A 21,594-nucleotide genomic window follows, 5' to 3' on the forward strand; every position below is an offset into this window, starting at 1 on the left:
GTGTGTGTGTGTGTGTGTGTGTGTGCTTGTGTGCATGTATCCGTGTATGTGGCTTTCTTCCTTGAGCTCAAACATCTATTGTGACTCACTATTATAGTAATTAGGCTGCTGTCAGCCTATCTTGCCCAAACATACACACACACACACACACACACACACACACACACACACCAATTTAAATGGGGTAAAAATTCCACGCTGCTGCTTACTTAAATTCCACATCCTTACTGCATTTGGGTGGCTTTTTCTTTTTAAAGAAATTTTTATCCTGATGAAGGTGTTGGATTGACAGCTTCTGGAGGCAGGTCTCTGATCTCAGAACTGGGACGCATTGGGCCGGGAGCTGGAGGTTTTATTAGCATTTTGCTTTTGCACACTAACCGCTCCACCTCTTGCAGCAGGACCCCCGGGCTCTCAAATGGGGAGAGGTCAGATCTGCAGCCCCAGAGGCGCCTAGGCCAGAGCACGTGCTCCGGACATAACCAGCACAGGGGAAAAATGAACGCGCACATGCGACGCTTCTGGTGGCGGAAAAGGTTTGCTTCCCTACCTTTCCCCCACCAAGGGTTGGGGCCGGGACGTGGAAGATGGCCCGAGGCCGCAAACAGGACTAACGACTGCCGCGCTCCACGTTCCTGCACAGTCTAGAGCTCGCGACATGGCGGGGCCCCGCAGGCCGAGCCCCACCGAGTGCCCTGAGAACCCCCGCGGTCTCTCGCGCCGCTCGCGCCTGCAGAGGCGAAGGACGAAGCCCCGCCCGACGGCCGCGCCCGCGCTCCGGCCCGCGCCGATTGGCCGACCTCGCGGCCAGGTGAGGCGCCCCGCCCCTCGGCGGCTCCAGGTGCGGCGGTGGGACTCGGGCCGCTGCCGGGGCCGGGGCCGGGGTGGGCGGTCGGCGCCATGGCCGAGTCTCAGCTGAGCTGCCTGGACGAGGCCCACGTGAACGAACGTGTGACCGAGGCGCAGGCCGCCTTCTACTACTGCGAGCGGCGGCGGACCGCGCTGGAGGCGCTGCTGGGGGGCGGCGAGCAGGCATACCGCGAGCGGGTCAAGAAAGAGCGGCTGCGGGACTTCTTGTCCAGCCAGGAACGCCAGGCCCTCCGCGCAGCCTGGAGCCCCTACGAGGACCCTGCCCCTGCCGCCGTTACCTCCTCCCGAAGCAAAAACAAGGCCAAGGGCAAGGTTCCGCCGCAGGCCCCGGCTGAACCCGGAGAGTCCCTGGCCTACTGGCCCGACCGCTCGGACACCGAGGTGCCCCCACTGGACCTGGGCTGGACCGACACTGGCTTTTACCGCGGCGTGAGTCGCGTCACCCTCTTCACGCACCCCCCTAAGGAGGAGAAGGCACCGCACCTCAAGCAGGTGGTCAGGCAGCTGATCCAACAGGCCCAGAAGGTAGGCCCTGCCCCCCACCGCCTCACAGGTGGGGCCCCATGCCCAGTCCCTTGGACCAGGCCCCACCTAAGGGCGTACCGTCCTGACCACCTTCATGAAAATGGTCCAGGAAACCTCACTCATATGGTGGGGCTGTGGTGAGACCTCTAGAGCATGTATGTAAACGTGTTTGTCAAATTACAAAGTAATGGATGGTTGTTGGTCATTATTACAGTGTCCAGAGGCACTGGCTTCCATCTGCCATGTGCTTCTATGTTCCTGTTGAGTTCCTCTCCCTAGGGAAGAGTGGAGGCTTGTGGGGCTCTATGGTAAAATGGGCCACTCAGTGATCAGGATAATATCTATGTGCTGTCCAGGAACTTACAAAACATATTTCTTGTCAGTTTCTCATCTTCAAAACAACCCAAGAAGCTGGTGGTTTGACTTCCCACTCCCACTCCCACTCTAACAATGATGTTCTTAACCTACTGCAGAGCCAAGGTTGACCTGGCCCATCACATTCACAATCCCTACTGGACCCAGCATTAGAGCTTAAGCAGCCTGGAATGAATGAAGAATCTATTGTGAGTGCCTGTTATGTGCCTGGCTCTGTGCTAGGCACTTGGACAAGGCAGGTCGCTGGACTCAGCAGCTCAGGAAAAGCTCCCACTTATTTTGTCTGCTGTGCTTAGGGGCTGGAAGGAAGGAATGCTTCTAGGTTGGCTGGTTAGAGTACAGGTAGCTTATGGGGCAAAGAGAAGATTTTAACCTTTACTTTGTGCCCTTGGGTAGAGTTTCTAGATAAAATATAGGGTGCCCCATTAACTTTGAGTTTCAGATCAATAATGATTAACTTTTTAGTATTGGTATGCCCCATGCAATATCTGTGGCATATTAGTACTAAAAATTATTTGTTGTTTATCTGAAATTCAAAGTTAATGGGGCATCCTGTCTTTTATTTACTAAATCTGGCTCCCCTACATAGAGATTTGTTAAGAAACAACAGCAGCCTTTGGTGTCCAGTTCAGAATATACCACAGGAGTGGCTTGGGTTCACTCTTCTAATTCAATTCAATGAATGTGGTTGGAGTTCAGTTACTGCTAGAGGCTGAATGGTCTGGGGAGAGAAGATTAACCTGGAAAGACCAGTGGTGGGGCGCCTCTTTCAGTAAGGGGTAGGGATGTAGGTACTTGGCTAGACTGGCCACCAGAAGGAAAGGTTAATTTACACTCCCCATATTTCCCCTCTCTCTTTCTAAGTAATTCCTCTTTGTCTGTCTGAACTATCTTTGTATATTGCATGGTACAAAAAGACAAAGGCAAGTTTGAACAACGGAGAAAAGAGGCAGGTGATTATTTTGCAGCAAGCTGCAGCTGAGGTCAGGGGTCAAGTCTTAAATACTAACATGCCTTGGTTTATTAGTACTTAATATGTGCCAACCACTGTGAAAATGATTTGCTTGCATTTTCCCTTTCGCTTTTCACGACAAACAGGGGAAATGGGTATGTTCCTTATTTTTGGATTCAAAATAGTTATGTTACTTGCCAAAGGTAACATAGCTAGTAAGTGGTTGAGCCTAGATTTAAATGTCAGAGTCTCTTAACCACTGTCATACCCTGCCCCACTGTCTGATGAATGGAGTTAGCCTGTCATAACCTGGGTGACAGGTTGTATAACCCTGTTATAAGAAAGGAGAGACAAGGACCCTGCCCACTTGGGCTTCCAGTCCCATGTGGGATGTCAAAAGTCTCTTGTGTAATGGAGTGTTCTTAACTCTTTAAATATTTAACAACAGAAATTTTAACAATTGTGAACCGATTCAGTATTCCAGTCCGTACATATTTAACCAGTAGTTATTTTCTGAGTGCCTAATGTCTGTCTGGCACTAGCCATAGAAGGATACAATCTGTGGCCTTTGCCTTCCAAGAATTAGCTCAAATGCTGGGGGATGTGCTCAAAGCAAGAGTTTCTGAGTAGATGTGCTTAATGTGGGAGGGCTTTCTGAGGGAGGTGAATTGCTGAGTTAAACTGGGAAAGAGACAGTTGGAACGGACAGTTTCCTCATAAGACACTAAGGAGCAGGAGCGAGAGATTTTGCTTCAAAACAGCAAGCAGCTTTGATTGGCAAAAGGAAAGAGCTGTCCTGGGGGGAGCTGAGCATTGTGAAGGGCCTGGTGTGGGGGTCCTAAAACTGGTCAAAGCAGGTGACCACTCCCCTGGAAGAAGCTGCTTCTGACCCTATCTCTGCCCACTCAACTCCCAGGCCTTCTGGGCCTCCACTTTTCATCACTGCTTCTCACATCTGTACAGCACCTTCTTCTCAAAGACTCTGAAGTTGGTAGGGTAGAGAGGTTGACCTTGTTTCACTGGCAAGGAAACTGAGGCATGGAGAAGGAAAGGGGCTTGCCCAAAGGTCACATGGCTGGTTAGAGAAAGACGCTGATCCCTAGCTCCTGCTCTAAAGGCTACACCTCTGGCCACTGCCTGCCCCCACCCTTACCACAGCTTGTCCAGCTGGCAAGCAATCCTCCATTGCCGTCCCTAAATCCTTCCTTCTTCCCTTTCACCCCGAGGGAGAAAGTTTCTTTGTTTTCAGTGAGTCTGGCTGCTGTGAGGATAGGTGGGGCAGACTGTGAGATGGTTTAAGTGTAGAGATGGGGTAATTGAGGGAAGAGAGGCAGAGGACATTCATGTCCAATTGAATGCCAGCGTTTGGTATTTTATCTCATTTAATTCTCAGAATAATCTCACAAGGTTATTCCTGAGTGATAACAAGAAACTAAGGCTCTGTGGCTATGACTTATCCACAGCCACAGACCAATGTGGCTTCCTGGTGTGGGCCTCAGGAATGCAGAGGAAAGAGCCTAACTAAGGGACATTTGAATATGTGATTGGAAGTTGGAGAGAAGTGGGAGAGGGTGGTGGCCAGCCCAGCAGGTGTGGAGGTGGGGCCATGTGGGGTGGGAGGAGGTCTTCGAGGCCGTCTGTCTTATCTGCTCTCTGGGCCTCTGCAAATGTCAGAAGTTTCTCCCGGTCTCACTGGATAGCCAACATTCAAATATTTGGCCATGTTTACTTGTGGGGTGGGGACTTTTATGGTGTTTTTTCCCCCTTGAGTCATCTGCTTATTTTAGTGTCACTGAATGATATATTTTGTCTGCTTACACTACAGGCGGAAAGAATGCCTTCAGGGACCCAGAAATGAGTCTCTGGTCTGCCCCACACTGGCAGAGATGACCAGGGGTGACCATGGTCACATGTGTAGACTGGGAAATTCTTGTTTCTTACTTACCAGGGCAGAGTGAGAGACTCATACAACTCTAGTTTGGGTGGGCTTTCTACTTGGAGGGACAGTGCATACATTTGGTCACTGGAAAAATATCTCAAGGTCTACTGTGTGCTAAACACTTTAGCAGAAAACAAACATGTTAAACACTCCTCTGCTCTGAAGTAGACTAATAGTCTACTAAGCCATCATTATGATACAGTATGATGAGTGCTTGACTAGAGGGTGTGGCAGGACGGCCACTAATCCAGCTCTGAACTAGATTAGGGCAGGACCTTTGATGCTAAAGACCTGTCTATAAGCATGTCTGACTGTAGCAGGAAGGGAAAGATTGCACCAAGCCATCCATCCATCTGTGTGCCCAGGCTTCTTGGTGACCAGGTGACCAGCAGCGTCCATTTGTGAGGCTGATGGGCAGGTTTAAAGAGTATTGCCTGTTCTTCAGGAACAGAGAAAAACTGACTGCCCCACCCTATCACAGATGAGGACTCTGAGGTCCCAAAGGGTAAAATGACTATCTTCAGACCAACAACAAGGAGATTACACAGCTTCCCCCAGGTCCCACTGGTCAGAATTACCAATGACCCTGCAGAGATCATATGCACAACCCAGGAGAGGGAGGCTACTGGCTGAGGCAGCTTTTATTAACCAGGGGATTGAGGGACGTGGGTAGCCAGGCCCAGCCCTGCCCCTTCTCTGCCTATTGATGGGTTTGTCCCTTTCCTTCAGGGCCCAATTCAGATGCCACCTCTTCCTTGGCACTTATCACATTTTTAATTCAAAAAGAATTTTTTGTTGTTGTCGTTCTCACATGTGGTTCTTTGTGCCACCTGTGTGCCTGGCACACAGCTTGCTTTGAGAGAGCCCATTTTATCCTCAGGGGTTGGGAGCTTTGGAAGAACCAGGACTCTACCTTATTCCTCTCTGTCACCTTTTCAGGGCCCACAGGAGGTCATGATCTGTTTCAATGATTAGAAACTGTCTCCTATTGGCCACTGTCCCTCTCTGTCCCTCTGGAAAAGCACGTGTCTGGAGAAGTTGAATTGCACTTCACCTGGGGGACTCCTTTAATCCCCATCTTCATAGGCTGTCTGGCAGCAGAGAGAGCTCTCTAAATTGGAGGGTGGGGGATAAGGGAGATCAGAGGGATTGGGGAAAGGCTCCTCCAGGCAGGAGGGGGCAAGAGGCATGCTTGGCCAGGCTAGCATCCTTGTTAGAGGTATGGGCAGCTGATAAGGGCGAACAGCTAGCTACACATGCCTGCAGGTATGGCAAAGTCTTGGAATCAGCAGGTCATGGCAGCAGGAAACTCAGCTTTGCAGGTGGCAGCCTTTGCCACTGGGTAGAGCCCATTGTGTTCTCCCATTAGCCTTAATCGGTATTTCTCTCATTCAAGTGCATCCAGCAGATAGTACCAGGTACCTTCTCTATACAGGCACGTGCTAGACATTGGCTATAGACATAAATCAGATGCACAAGGAAACAAGAAAACAACAACAAAGGTTTACATACAGAATTTAAAAAATGTTACTGGTTTGTGAAATCTGAGTCTGATAATCCATTCATTAGCCACCTTACCACCCTGTTTGTGAGCTGGTTCCAATTTCAGATTTGCTCCTAATACCTTCCTCCATCCCTCCTTTCCTGTTCTCTTTTCCATCTCACAGGGACAGTGACTTTCTAAAACCTGATTTCAGTGTGCAGGGCAGCCCATGACCTGTGGGTCCAACACACTGTCCCCTCTGCCTAACCCTTCTTCTTCCATGAGTGACTGTCCCACCTGGGCTTTGTTTCAGAGGCACTGGACAGCTGCGGGGTCCTTGTCCTATGAAGGCTGGTGATAATAGCGCAGCTGCAGCTCCAGGAACCGAGCTTCAGAGCCCTTGCAGGACCTTGCCCCAACCTGTCCCAGCATCCCTGCCAAGCCCCAGGTGCTTTGGCTGTTAGAGGCTCCTTTGTGCTCAATCACTGATCCCAGGATCCAGAATTTCTGAGCAATGGACACGTAGCTTCACCTCAGGGGCAGAGCATGAGCTCTGAAGTTGCAAGGTCTTAGTTTTTGTTCTTATTTGGACACTCACTGGTTGTGTTCCTGTGGGAAAATCACTTCCTTCTGAGGTTCCTGACCTACAAAATGGGAGGATATGCTTAGATTCCTGGATGGTTTTGAAAAACAAGGGAGAAACTATGTGTGAAAAACATGGACTTAGAAAGTAACTGCTGCCTTCTTGGTCTTTTCTGGGAACAGGGGAAGGAGTGAGGTTGAATTTCCTCCCAGAAGTGGGGGTGCCCCAGCCAGGAGATTAAGTTGTTGGGGCAGGTATGCGTCCTTGTTCCTCTGAATGATGAGGCTGCCCATGGCCCTCCCTCCCTCTCCCCTCTCTGCATTTATCTGTTGGCCTTGATTTAGTGGTGGTGGTTTGTCAGGACAGCTGTCTTCCTGGCTCATTGTCTGTGAGGCTGCAGCATCTGAATCCTCAGCTAAGGATCTTCACTGGGATGCCGTGTGCAGAGACGAAACAGGAAGGCGTAGAGGCTCCCTGGTTCCTAACCAGGGATGCCTGAGGGTATTCCCCTTGCACCCACCATCACTCAGAAGGGTCTGACTCAGCCTAAAGAGCCCCAGGGCAGTCTGGAAAACTCTACAGCTTGAGCTTTCACAGGGAGGATGATGAGGCACGAGGGGCGAGGAGGGTGATGGGGCATGGAGGGACAGGCTCTTTCTTTCTCTGGAGGAAAGGGAAAGCTAAGCTTGATTTCTCTGGAATCTAACACTTTGGGTTCCTGAAACCCTGAGGATGGGTGTTTCATGGATAGTTCAAAAGTAGAAGATGGGGCCTCAGTAAGCTGGTGCCTTCTTCATGACCTTCTCTCGATGTCATGAGCAGCATAGACAGGTCTGCTGGGCAGTGGTCCCAGGAGGCCTGACCACTGCCGGGGGAGGAGCACAGAGCTGGGAACCTGAATCTGGGTGTCTCGAACCTGGGTGTCCTTGTCCTTGCTCTGGCTGTCTCTTTCCTCACCTACTAGGTGACCTTGGGCAAATCATTTGACCTTGCTGGGCCTCCATCTCTGCATCTATAAAATGGGGATAATTCTTGCCTCCTTGTTTACAAGACTGCTTTGACATGCTAGTCCAAGACTATGAGACAGTACTTTGAAAAAGATGAATAATGTAGGCAGATATAAAGGATTTCTATTAAGAGGGACTAACATTATTGAAAGATAGGTGCTTCCCATGTGATTTCTGTTCATTAATTCAATCCTTAGCACCTTGCAAGGGAAGTCGTATTTTCCCAAAGGCTTAGGGAAAGCACAAGGCCCTAGAACTCATAAGAGGCCAGTGGGGGTTCCTTGCAGGTCTGAAGTCAAGGCTGTGTCCTTCTGTTACAAATGCAGGTTGCTTTTGGGAATTGCCCCCTAGGACCACCTCTTCCCTCCAAAACTTCCAGAAATAGAATAATTTGTTGCCAGCCAGGACCTGGGAAGCCTACAAGTTTGTCGAGAGACGAGTACAGAACTGCTAGCTGCTCTGATCTGTGCGAGTAGGGTGGGTTCTTCCTGCATGGAGGCCCTGGGGACAGGTGTCACCTGGAAGCTGGGTGTCCTCTTAATGACCGCTTTCTGGCCCATGGGTCTTGTGCCCTCCCTGACAAACTGAGACCCTGATGAATTCCCAGCCAGCAAACCCCCGTCCCTCCACGTTGTCACTCCCAAGAATACTGCCTCACCTTGGCTGGTGACCAGAAACACCTTCCTTTTCTCAGCTTGTACAAGCAGAGCCTGCTGTGGAGCAAGCTTCCCATGGGGATCAGGGAAGCAGGGCAGAGAACCAACAAGCTTGGGGTGGGTCCTGGCACTGTCCTGAGCTCCCCATCACGCAGGCTGAGTCACTCCAGAGATCCTTGCTCCTCCCCCTCCACAACCTCCCCCTTCCCCCCATCCCAGGAGCAGTCAGTTTAGCTGCCTTACCTAGTTTTCTTTACCCTTCTCTGAAATCTGTGGAGTATGTGGACTTCGCTTATGATCCCAGAATCTTAGCTCTGGTAAAGAGTGTTTCCAATTATTAGTCACTCTGGCCCAAGTTTCCAGTAATCTGTAAAGCCCTCCTAGCGTAGCTAGTTGGGTGGTCATCATTCCGTTGGGCTCCTCGCAGTACTGGCTGGGTATGTGGGAGGCTCTGCATAAATGTCCTTTTTGTTCTGTTTTTTAGCAATGAGCCAACCAATGGTTGCAGTCACGGTGGAGACCAGGGCCCTTTACCTTTAGGTGGGTCTTCAAGGACAGACTGTAAGTGTCCTTAACCCCCCCTCCCTGGAGAGTTTCCGGACTGCCTGGAGATTCCCCACATTTGCTAGTTCATGCAACATGTTTTTCTGAGGACCTACTATGTGCCAGGTTCCAGAAATATACAGTTGAATAAAATTGGACCCTGCTTTTAATTCTAAATATGGGGAAGATAAAATGAAAATAAATGGCACCACAGTTAAGCAGATTAATAGCTATTATTTATTGAGCACTTAAATGTCAGATGTATGCCAGTCCTGAAGAATGTATTGTTTCATTACAATCCAGCAACTTTCCATTTTACAGATGAGGAAATTGACAGTCAGAGAAGATAAGGCCAGTTGCTGGTAAATAATAGAACTGGTTGGAAACTGAGTTGAATCTGATTCCCACCAAGTTTAGGGGAGCACAGACCACCAGGAATTGACAGCTGAAACAGCTAGTTTGGGTGGGGAAGGCAGGCAGAGGGCAAGTGTGTGCAAGAACATGTGGATTCACACAGTTCCCTCCTCCAACACCTCCAGATCACCTTCCCCAACCAAACCCCAACCAAACCTCCCTCTGCACTATCCATCTGCCTCCGGGGAGCCCTCCCAGGTAGCATCACCTGGTGGTGGCCGCTAAGTTATCCTTGTTGCTTCTCAGAACCTCTGAGGCAAACTGCCAGCTCCAGTTGTCTCATTCTGGTAGATCAATCAGGAGATGCTTCAGCAGGTACTTTTAAGTCCTTCCTTGCTCTGTGCATGTATCATATGGTGCTCAGAGCCCCAGGCCAGGAACCAAAACCAGCAACTGATCCTAAGGATTGTTTGTGTATCTTCATTGGATTTTTTTGCAGCTGATTTATCTTCCTAATTATGTTTAGCTTTAAGCTAATGTTAAAATGAGCTTGCATTAGATAATTTTCACTAATTAACACCAACTTAGTGCAGGGGAAGTTGTCCCAGAAGCATGCCATGGGGCAGGGAAAAGCTATCTGGGATTTTTTTTTTTTTATTTTAGCCTGGGATCTTAAAAAGAACTGCCATGCTCACTCCCTGGTGAATTCACGTGTGGTTCTTCATGGCTGAATCAGTTGACCTTGCTCATGTGGGTACAGTCTATTCTCCCTCTGGAGAGCCAGCCTGGGTCTCCTATGTATGTCTATTTCATCAGCCTAGTTTGGGGAATGGGTGTGAAGACTGATGGCCTCATAGGGTCAGATGAACAGGGAATGACCCCTCCCCCTCACACAGTGGTACACAGCCGGGAGACATGACCCACAGGGTTGGGAACAGAGCCCTGCACTGAGGCCAGAGGTCTGGGGAGGAAGCAGACTGGCAGGGCAGAATTGGGCTCCAGTGGCTGCCAGTGCAGCAAGGGAGCCTGGTGTTTAATGATGTCTAATTAGTGAGCCTGAAACAATGTACATGGGCCACAGACAGCTGGGAAGCCTCAGCTGACAAAGCACAGATGCCCTGCTGGTGGGGTGCAGGCAGCTTGGCCTCCAAACAGAGAATAGGACCCCATTGGTCTTGGCTCTACCCTCTTGGTGGTCCAAGGCTCTGGTCTAAGCTACTTCCTTAGCTCCCCAAGGGGAGCCACCACTGCAGAGGGATTCTGTTTAGAGCATTTACTGCCAATCAGGCCCTGTGCAGGAAGGAATGACAGATGTCTGTCCTCCACCCCTCCCTCACCCCAAGTGCTCAGACACAGGCCTGAGCAGACAAGGATTCCCGGGAGGAGCACACAGTGCCCTGGGACCATAGTGTGGTCCTCAGGGAGGACTGGAACCAGGACCTCAACAGGGAAAGGGCATGTCCATATCCACAGGGACAGGGTGGTGACTGCACAAATTAAATCTTAAGGGCAGAGCCTTCTGGGTGTGTTTGGAGATTTTACAGTGTTTATTGTTGGGAAAGAGAGTGAGTGGGTTGGACGTACATGGAGGGTCTTTAGCCAAGCTGAGGGCTTGATTCTACAGGCAGTTGGGGACCAGAGTGTTTGAGCAAAGGAACATGTTTAGGGTTGTGTTATTGGATCTTTCTGCCCAGAGGGAGCATGATCAAGACTGTGAAACTAGTACCCCATCAAGCTAACCCTGCGTACCTACTGTGTGCCCGACAAAAGGGCAGAGCCTGGCAGACATCATGCCATATTCTGACTAGGTAGGCATCACAGTATTTCTTTGCTTCCTCTGTAGAACCATGAGGCAGCCTCACTTATCAGGTGGAATTCAGAGGGGTTAAGTAGCACCCACGCTCTCACCGCCAGTATGAGACTCCTTACTCCAAGGTTGGCTTTCCCCATTGCTATATGCTCTTGGACTGTGGAAATTCTGCACCTTGTGCAGAAATTGGTGATGCTTCAGATGGGGCCTGTCATAGCCTTCAAAGAAAATCCAGTGCTCCCAAGCCCCAACCCCCAGAGATGAATTGTTCCCATCCCCCAGCAGCACACCATTCTGCGCCTGGTTCAAGTGCCCAGAGCCTACCTCCAGGCAGTCTCTACTCTGACAGGTTTCACCTGTGCGTTCTGGCTGCTTGGGGTATGGGTATGGATGCCCAGCGTTGCTCCACCAACAGTGCACCTTATAGACTCTTCTTCCTTAATTGGGCTGCTCTTCCCCTCAATCAGTTCAACTTTGACCTTTCTGAGTGTAGCGTTACCCATGCTTTAATCAGCACCCCAGGCTGGGCCTGTTGGGCCTTGAGCAAAAGGAAAACATTTCTACCTTGATGTCTGCGCAGGCTCCCTGGGAGCTATGCCCCTACACTGTCTGTTTCCCTCCCTCATGTTGCCTCCTCTGAAGTGGTAGCTGTTTGCTCAGCGTTCCCTCTCTGAGGAGAGAGGAGACCTTAGCGCAATGGTTCTCAAAGTGTGCGCCAGGGCTCACTGGTGCGCCCTAGAAGATTTCCAGGTGCACCCTATGGTATTCCAGAGAAATATGTGCTCGTTGGGGACCAAAAAAACAACAGGGCTTTTGGAATTTATATTTTTGGGGGACAGGCATGTGGGGAATTGGCTGTAGGTTGACAGTCTGCCCGACCCCCCATCTCACTTGCCTGATTAGGTTGCCAAAGGCTGTTAAGCTGTGGTGCTGGATTGTTTACACTACCCCCCATGTTCCCTGGAAAGACTAGAGGCAAGTTTCTTCTTTGGTGAAAAGTTATGATGATATATATGGTGGGAGTTTTCTGCACTCAACACAATTAAGAGTAAAAAGAGAGGAATTCTTCAATGTATTGATGAGGAAATGAGAGTTTGCCTTTCAAATATACGCCCAAACATTGAAGAAATCACTAGGACACATCAGGCTCATGCTTCTCATAAACACAAGAATGAAAAAACTAACACATTCATGGTGGGACCTGCCAAATTTACTAAATCTTACTAAGGATGTATCTATATATATAAAAAAAGATAACTTTTTTGTCGTTTTTTAATTTTTTAACCCCTCTTTTTTACAAATTCTAAAAAGTATAACTCAAAAAATGTAACATATCCTGACCAGGTGGTGGAGCAGTGGATAGAGTGTTGGACTGGGATGCAGAGGACCCAGGTTCGAGACCCCAAGGTCGCCAGCTTGAGCACGGGCTCATCTGGTTTGAGTAAAAGCCTACCAGCTTGAACCCAAGGTCACTGGCTCCAGCAAGGGGTTACTCAGTCTTCTGAAGGCCCGCGGTCAAGGCACATACGAGAAAGCAATCAATGAACAACTAAGGTGTTGCAACACAATGAAAAACTAATGATTGATGCTTCTCATCTCTCTCCATTCCTGTCTGTCTGTCCCTGTCTATCCCTCTCTCTGACTCACCCTCTGTCTCTGTAAAAAATAAATAAATAAATAAATAAATAAAATAAAAAAATGTAACATAAAATGTTTTTTAATGTCAGAATAAATTTAAATTTGTTGTATTTATTTCATTTAATTACCATAAAAGCATGCTTGGACTTTATATTTTTTCTTTAATATTTGACTTAATTATTATATTTAATATATTTCTCAGAAATGTGTATATAGTGTGCCTAGAATTATTTGTTGGATTTTAAATATGCCCCAACTTCAAAAAGTTTGAGAACCACTGCCTTAGCGTTTTACCCACTGCTCCCCACAGACTGAGCACTTGCTCCTTGTGCCATCTCATTTAAAGCTCAGAACAACTCTGTGAAGGTGTCACCTCCCCATTTTAAAATGAGGAAACTGAAGCTTAGATTAAATGACTCACTCCAGGCCACACCAGCAAGAAGACGATATAGTCTCCTCTAAACACTTATGGTTACTCAAAATCTGATCCATCCACCACCTGCATTCAAAGCATCTGAGGGGAAAGTGCTATCGAAATGCATTTTTATGGGCCTGCAGAATCATCTAGTGAGGCCCTGATCTGCACACTCAACAGGCACACCCTCACCCCAGGTGTGAACCATCCATGAACTTTAAGTGTACCTGTAGCCCTTGATCTGTCTTTGGGGAGCTCAGAGAAGGGACATTTCACACTTGGAAATGACTGATCCAGAGGCTGGCTGGCTGGCTGGCTGACTGACACTACTTATCTTGGGAACAGGAAGGACTGCTCTCTGGTCCCAGACAAACTGACTCCCCTGGACTGCCAGACCGATGGCTGTTCTGGGAGGCAACAGCTTGACCAGTTTATTCAGCTACTGCCCTCCCTACCCCGAGGGACCTTAGGGTTCAAGGTATGGAAGTTACTTAGCACCATTATCCTGTAGCAAATGAATTTAATGGTCCCGCATAACTGTAAGCTTTTTTTCTGGAATGTCCCGGGCATGATCTCATCTGAACCTCCCAGCAGGCATGGGAAGTAGGCAGGGCTGGCATGAGGAGTCAAAATCAGTCCCTAGGCTCACATGGGTCACCAGTGGGAAAGCTGGGATGTGCCTTGGTAGGCTGTTTCCCTTCTTCCCCAGGAAGAAGTGACTGTCACCAGCACACCCCTGTGATGGGCAGGCTTGGCTTGTGACCTCTTGCTTTTTCCTACCATGGAGCTGAGTGAGAAAGGAGTAGATTGGCCCTAGCCAGGTAGCTCAGTTGGTTAGAGCATCATCCCAACTGGAGGTTCAATTCCCAGTCAGGGCACATACAAGAATCAACCAGTGAATGCATAAATAAGTGGGACAACAAGTCAATCTCTCTCTCTCTCTCTCTCTCTCTCTTTTTCCCCTTCTCCCCCCTTCCTTTCTGTTCCCTCCCTCTCCCACCCCCTTCTTCTCTTTTTAAAAATCAATCAAATTTTTTTTTAATAAAAGGGGTGGGTCTTTGCCAGAACAGCAGCCATATCTGCCCCAGTCCCTAGAGCTCCAGGCCAGCAGAGCTGGAGAAACCAGTGAGAGAGAGGGTGGTTTAGTCTAGTTCCACTGATGCTTCTTGGTTTTGTGTGACCAGAGGTGGCCTGGGGTTCTAGCCAGAGTAGACCTGTCACCAGAGCCTGCTGTGACCACATCATCTGGGGGCAATAGCTCAGGACTAGTGTCAGAAGCCTGTACTTTAGTCCCACCTCTGCCAGAACCAAGAATGGATAACTTAACCTCCAAGCTAGGCTCTAGCTAAGTGTCCTCCTAGTGCTGACTGGAGGTTCTGCACATCTGGAATGTCCTTCAGTGAAGAGGCCAAGTGCACAGGTACAACCTGTACCCTTCAGGTGGGCACTGTGGTCCACTTACTGGCTTGCATTCCATCACAGAGAGGACAGCAACCTTTTGTAATCTGCACAAAGGTGCTTGCTGTATGTGCTAGTGGCAGCCCTGCCCCCTGGCCTCATGTCCTTGGTGTGGACTTCTACCCCTTGGTTAAGTACTGTCCTCCCTCATGGGCCAGCTGCTCCTTCAGCATCTTAGGTGGATAGGAGCAGAGGCAGAGAGACCAGATCTCAGAGCGTCACCTCAGGCAGCAGTCCCATAAGACTCAACTTCTTTTCCGTTCTCTGTGAACTTGAGGAAGAACTTCAGCTCTGTCTTCCAGCAAGACGATCTAACCAGGAATCTTGCTCAGCATTCTTTTTTCTCTCCACCCCAGGGCTTGTCATTAATGAAATAAATAGCTACAAAGGTACATCCACACCCTACAAATGAAACAACCTCCATTTAGACATTCATTCCATAAACATGGAAACTTGACTTGTGTTGAGATGTCCCCTGAGAGTAGAGATTCTAAGAGAAATCAGATGATCCCTGCCATCCAGGATCCTACAGCCCAGTAACGGACAGAGCCATTCAGCAGATGTTACAAAGGAGTGTCAAGGAGCTCAGTTATTTGCCTATAATACAGTGTGGACAGGATGCAGGGAGTAGTGAACATTATTGGGTGGGGAGAAATTCAGAAAGTTTTTGGCTGAGTCTTAAGAGATGTATAGATGTTTCACAGAGGTGTAGAAGGGGTAGGAACAAGACTGATGTGTCGTGGTTCTCAAAAGATGTTGGTGGGGGGTGACCTGCTGTGATTTTTGCCCCCAGAAAACATTTTTTAATGCCTTTGTCTACAGACATTTTTTTTTTTTTTTTTGGTTATTACCACTCAGGATGGTGCTAAACTTCCTGCAAAGATAAGCCCCCCACAAGAAAAAATGACTTGCCCCCAAAAGTCAATATTGTATTAGGGTAACTCTAGGTCATTCAGCATGGCTGACAACAAGGACAGAGGTGAAATAGCCCAAGATGAAGTTGGGGAGGAGGCCCTTCAGATGCCAAGGTAAGGGTTTGGGCCTCTCTTGAGGGCTGTGAGACCCAGTGGTTCATCAGCATCTTGTTTGGGGTAGGAGGTCACTGCTGCAGAGAATGAATTGGAACACAGAGAGAGAATAGGAAGGGGAGACTAGAGAGGAAGCTATTCTAGAAGTCTGGTAAGACATGAAGGGGTCCTGATCTAGGACAGCAGTCCAAGGAGAACGGAAAGAAGTTGACCCAGAGAAGGTGCACGAAGTGTGCGGGACCTACTGGAGTTGGTGACAGACTGGATTTGGTCAGAGGAGAAGAAGAGGCCATTGGATGCTGGTAACCGAGAAGATGTTGATTTTGGAGGTGGCTGTTGGGGGTGTCTGGTAAACAGGCTCTGAAGTCTAGTCTGGGCCATCTAAACATATCAGGGGTGCCAGTTGTCTTAAGCCATGAAGTACATGGGGGACGGTGGGGTCCTTTTCATTATCTGATGGTAATTAAGGAGTAGAGAAAGAGAAACTGAAAAGCTGGCAGTTTAATTAAATGTGAATGACAGATAGAGGGGAATCCAAGGCTCCCTAGCCCACCTGGCTCCTCCTCCTCCCCACTGCAGCAGGATATCAAAGCAGAAGATGTGATGCTAAAGGAACTCCCAATGAGAAGTATTACAGCATCAGAGCCTCTTTGCCAGAGCATGCAACAGCTTCTAAACACTCCTGCCATCTGGAATTAACCTCTCTCCCTGGGCTGCACATCAGTGGGTAACTGGGTAAAGGACACTGTGAGCCTGCCCAGAGGAGGGGTGGTTGTTCTCTCCTAATGAAATCTGTCTCCCTGGGTTCTGAGCCTGTGACGTCCTTCTTTTAAAATCTGATCTTTCCACTGACACCAGGAGTCTTGAAGTTAGGTTTGGCACTGAGGATCACGTGGCACATTAAATACCTGGAGCAGAGGGAGTCAGGAGAGCTGGTTTTCCTAGGCCTGATGCTGCGGAGCTTGGATGTCAGGCAGCGGCCCTCGGAGACCAAAGCAAAGGGTAATTATCACTTCTCCTCCACAATGAGATTGCAGGAGTCAGCAAGCAATTTTTTTTCTACTACCGATATTTCAGTGTTTAATTGGTAGTGACACAGATGGCTGGCTCCCACCAGGTGCCTCAGACCACGCCTCCCGAAAGCGGCCCACAGATTCTCTTGCTCCAGTTGCAGCCTTCTCAGGTGACCGGCCAGCTCCCTGCCTGCTCTTCCAACGGGGAAACAAAAGCCAGATTATGAATCCAGAAGTATCTCCGTGAGCCAGTCAAGCTCAGCCGTATATTGAGAGTCGACTTTAAGCTGGAAACTGTGAAGTGTTTTTGACGTGACCAAATGACAGGCTTTGGCCTCAGACAACACTGGGGAGCTAAGACATCAGGAGCCCTCCAAGATGGTGGAAGGCCATGCTCTGATGGAATGAGGTCTGGAGTATCATGTTACAGCCTTCCATGATTAAACTCAGCTCCACTGGACATACCCTGAAGTGTTCCAGGACAACTGTTTGCTTTTGTTTATTTGTGCTTGTTTGTTTTGGACTTCAAGTGTAAAGCTGTGAGCCTCAGTTCATGGTCCACTGCCCTCAGCCCCTCCTCTTTTACTTTCTCTTTCCCTACCATTCCTTCCTCCTCCCAGGGGCAGCTGCACTTAGTGTACTTAGCATATGCCCTTGGACATGTCTATATCCTTGAAAAATATGCAGTGTTATTTTATTTATATGAATGGTATTAGGCTATAGATCTTATCCAGTAACTATCCATTTTTAAAAAAACCATTCAAGTTCTGTGTGCAGAACTAGTTCCTTGCTTCTGTCTGCTACTCTGTCATGTACATTTCTCACATTATGCATACCCATTCTATCTAGAGGCTCACATCTAAGTTGTTGCCAACTCTTTACTATCCTAAAGAAAGCTGCAGTGAATGTCTTTGTTCCTGCCCTCTTATAGACCTGTGCAAAGGTTCCCTGGGTGCGTGGCCAAGAGTGTCATTGCTGGCTGTAGTTAGGAACATCCTTAAATCCACTGAGCTCTGTTCCTTGCTCTGGGAATAGCTGCACCAGTGTTCTCTCCCACCAGCAGTGAATGAGGGTTCCGCTTTTCATTTCTTTGCTTTAATTTGAATTTTTCTGATTGCTAATGAGGTCTGCTTCTCTTTATATACTTATTAGCCATTCAGGTATCTCCTTTAGGTATTTCCTAGTCATATTCTTTGCTCCTTTTTCTAATTAGTTTCCTTTCTTTTTCTTGCCAATTTGCAGGGATCTCTTGTGTATTATTAATTCCTTTGGATTGTAGACATTGCAGATATTTTCTCCCAGTCATCCTTTAGTTACCTTTGTCCCTAGTTTGTGGAGTGAATCTTTTAAAAATTTTATTTGCTTTATGATTTGTACTTTTGGAATCTTAAGAAATACTTTCTTACCTATGTCCTGAAGGTATTTTTCTACATTTCATCAATTCCTTTATTAGTTTTATTTTTCATATCCAGGTATTTAGCCTACCTGAAATTAGCCATTATACAAAGTATGAGGTAGGGATCCACTTTATTTTTCTCTGTGTAGTAAGCCAATTTTCCCAAGAGCATCTACTAAACAGCATCCTTTCTCCACTGAATTGTGGTTCTACCTCTATCAGACTTAAAGTCTGCACATATGTAAGTACATATATGTTTCCAGTCTCTCTATTCTGTTCCATCAGTCTTTCTGTCAGTTCCTACCTCAGTACCACAATTCTTACTACTATAGCTCTGTAGTCTTACTATCTCTTAGGACAAGTATTCCCTTTTAGTTTTTTTTATTATAAAATTGACTTAGCTATTATGGATCTTTATTCTTCCTCCATCTTAGAAGCATTTGTGTTCCTCAAAAAAGTTGACTGGGCCCTGGCCGGTTGGCTCAGTGGTAGAGCATCGGCCTGGCGTGCAGGGGTCCCGGGTTCAATTCCTGGCCAGGGCACAGGAGAAGCGCCCATCTGCTTCTCCACCCCTCCCCCTCTCCTTCCTCTCTGTCTCTCTCTTCCCCTCCCACAGCCAAGGCTCCATTGGAACAAAGTTGGCCCCTGCGCTGAGGATGGCTCTATGGCCTCTGCCTCAGGCGCTAAAATGGCTCTGGTTGCAACAGAGCAATGCCCCAGATGGGCAGAGCATCACCCCCTGGTGGGCATGCCAGGTGGATCCTGGTCAGGCACATGTGGGAGTCTGTCTGACTGCCTCCCCGTTTCCAACTTCAGAAAAATACCAAAAATTAAAAAAAAGTTGACTGAACTTTTATTGAAATTGAATTTAATTTTATTAATATATGAGAATTGGATTTTTAAAAATATCAAATCATATTATTCATAAACATGATTTATCTCTTTCTTTATTCACTTATTTGAAAGTGTCTTTTAATAGAGTTTTATAAATTTCTCCATAAAGGTATTAATTCCTAAATATCAATACTCTGTGCTTAAGTTGCAATTTTGAATGGATCTTATTTTCTTTCTTTCTTTCCTTTTATTGATTATTTCTGAAGTAGAAGAATGCTATTGGTTTTTATGAGTTTTTCTCATATCTGGCACTATTGCTTGTCATGTTAATTTTTATAGTTTTTTCCTGCATTATACTGGTTTTTCTAAAAAGATATCATTTCTAAATACTACTGGTTGTTTTGTCTCTTCTAATTCTTCTAGCTCTTTTTTTTTCTTGTCATATATCATTGATTAGGACCTCCAATACTTTGTTGAATAGCAGTAGTGATAGTAGTTTTGACTTGCTAGAGACTTAAAGGGATTGCATCTTAAGTTTCTCTGTTAAGTATGCTTTAGGTGGGTTTTTAGTAGCAAGCTTTTATCAAACTAAGAAAGATCCCTTCTAGTCTAGTTTTTTTTTTTGACACCTTATTTCATTGATTGCTTTCTCATATGTCCCTTGACCATGGGCCTTCAGCAGACCGAGTAACCCCTTGCTCGAGCCAGCGACCTTGGGTCCAAGCTAGTGAGCTTTGCTCAAACCAGATGAGCCCACGCTCAAGCTGGCGACCTCGGGGTCTCAAACCTGGGTCCTTCTGCATCCCAGTCCGATGCTCTATCCACTGCACCACCGCCTGGTCAGGCCCCTTCTAGTCTAGTTTTTTAAGTATTTTAATCACAAATAGGAATCTAGTGTTATCAAACACTTATTAAAATCTATTATGATAACATTGTTCCCTTCCTTGACTCCATAAATGTTATATTAAAATGATACATTTTCCCATAATGAATCATTCTTACATTCCTAGAATAAACCTTACTTGATTATGCTGTATTATGTTTTAATTCACTTTTAATGACTTATCCATGTCATTTTTATTTTCAAATTCATCAATGTGTAAATTGTCCTAATATACTTTTTACTATTTTTTTCTTAATTTTAATTTATTGTGTTTATATGGATTTAAGTGTCCCACTCAATATAACACCCTCACCCTCAACCACGTGTCCCCTATTACATCCCTTTTGCCCCCCTTCCCCTAACTCCATCCTTCTCTTTCCTCTGGGATTTGCTGTCCTGTTACCTGTATCTATGTGTTATGTATATATAATTTCACTAATTCCTTCACCTTTTCTGATCCTATCCCCTCATCCCCCTTCCCTCTGACAGCTGTCTGTCTGCTCCCTGTAACCCCACCTCTGCCTCTGTTCTATGCCTCAGTTTACCGTGGTCATTAGATTCCACATATAAGTGAAATCATATGATATTTTTCTTTCTCTGCTTGGCTTATTTCACTTAGCATAATAATCTCCAGGTCCATTCATGCCATCGCAAAAGGTAAGATTTCACTCGTCCACTGACGGACACTTGGGCTGTTTCCAGATCTTGGCTATTGTGAACAATGCTGCAATAAACATGAGGTTGCATATCTTCTTTTGAATCAGTGATTTGGTATTCTTAGGATATATTCCTAAAAGTGGGATAGCTGGGTCAAAAGGCAGTTTCATTTTTAATTTTTTGAGGAAATTCCATACTGTTTTCTACAGTGGTTGCAGAAGTCTGCATTCCTACCAGCAGTGCAGATGGGTTCCCTTTTCTCCACACCCTCACCAGCACTCTGTTGATTTGTTAATGAGCGCCATTCTGACAAGTGTGAGGTGATATCTCACTGTGGTTTTATTTTGCATTTCTCTATTAGTGACATTGAACATTTTTTCATATGCCTATTGGCCATCTGTATGTCCTCTTTAGAGAAGTGTCCATTCAGTTTCTTTGCCCATTTTTTTTACCTGAATTTATTTTTTTAATTAATTTTAATGGGGTGACATTGATAAATCAGGGTACATATGTTCAGAGAAAACATCTCTAGGTTATTTTGCCATTTGATTATGCTGCATTCCCATCATCCAAAGTCCAATTGTCTTCCGTCACCTTCTAACTGGTTTTCTTTGTGCTCCTCCCCTCCCCTCCACCCCGTAACCCCCACACTCTTGTCCATGTCTCTGAGTCTCATTTTTATGTCCCACCTATGTATGGAATCATATAGTTCTCAGTTTTTTCTGATTTACTTATTTCGCTCAGTATAATGTTATCAAGGTCCATCCATGTTGTTGTAAATGATCCGATGTCATCATTTCTTATGGCTGAGTAGTATTCCATAGTATATATGTACCAAAGCTTTTTTTTTTTTTTTTTTTTTTTTTTTTTTTTTTGCATTTTTCTGAAGCTGGAAACAGGGAGAGACAGTCAGACAGACTCCCGCATGCGCCCGACCGGGATCTACCCAGCACGCCCACCGTGGGGCGACGCTCTGCCCACCAGGGGGCGATGCTCTGCCCATCCTGGGCGTCGCCATGTTGCGACCAGAGCCACTCTAGCGCCTGGGGCAGAGGCCACAGAGCCATCCCCAGCGCCCGGGCCATCTTTGCTCCAATGGAGCCTTGGCTGCGGGAGGGGAAGAGAGAGACAGAGAGGAAGGCGCGGCAGAGGGGTGGAGAAGCAAATGGGCGCTT

At 47.2% G+C, this 21,594-nt stretch overlaps 1 protein-coding gene across 1 annotated transcript in view; it reads left to right on the forward strand.

Annotated features, from left to right (window-relative positions):
* Positions 1-824: 824 nt before the first annotated feature.
* Positions 825-21,594, forward strand: part of FAM83F (family with sequence similarity 83 member F) — a 45,390-nt gene continuing 24,620 nt past the window's right edge. Inside the window, exon 1 of the mRNA XM_066358487.1 lies at positions 825-1,395. Coding sequence (XP_066214584.1) covers positions 901-1,395 — 495 coding nt within the window. The 5' untranslated portion in view covers positions 825-900. The remainder of the gene's footprint in view (positions 1,396-21,594) is intronic.

Source organism: Saccopteryx leptura, chromosome 1, assembly GCF_036850995.1.
Source record: "Saccopteryx leptura isolate mSacLep1 chromosome 1, mSacLep1_pri_phased_curated, whole genome shotgun sequence".
Taxonomy (NCBI): domain Eukaryota; kingdom Metazoa; phylum Chordata; class Mammalia; order Chiroptera; family Emballonuridae; genus Saccopteryx; species Saccopteryx leptura.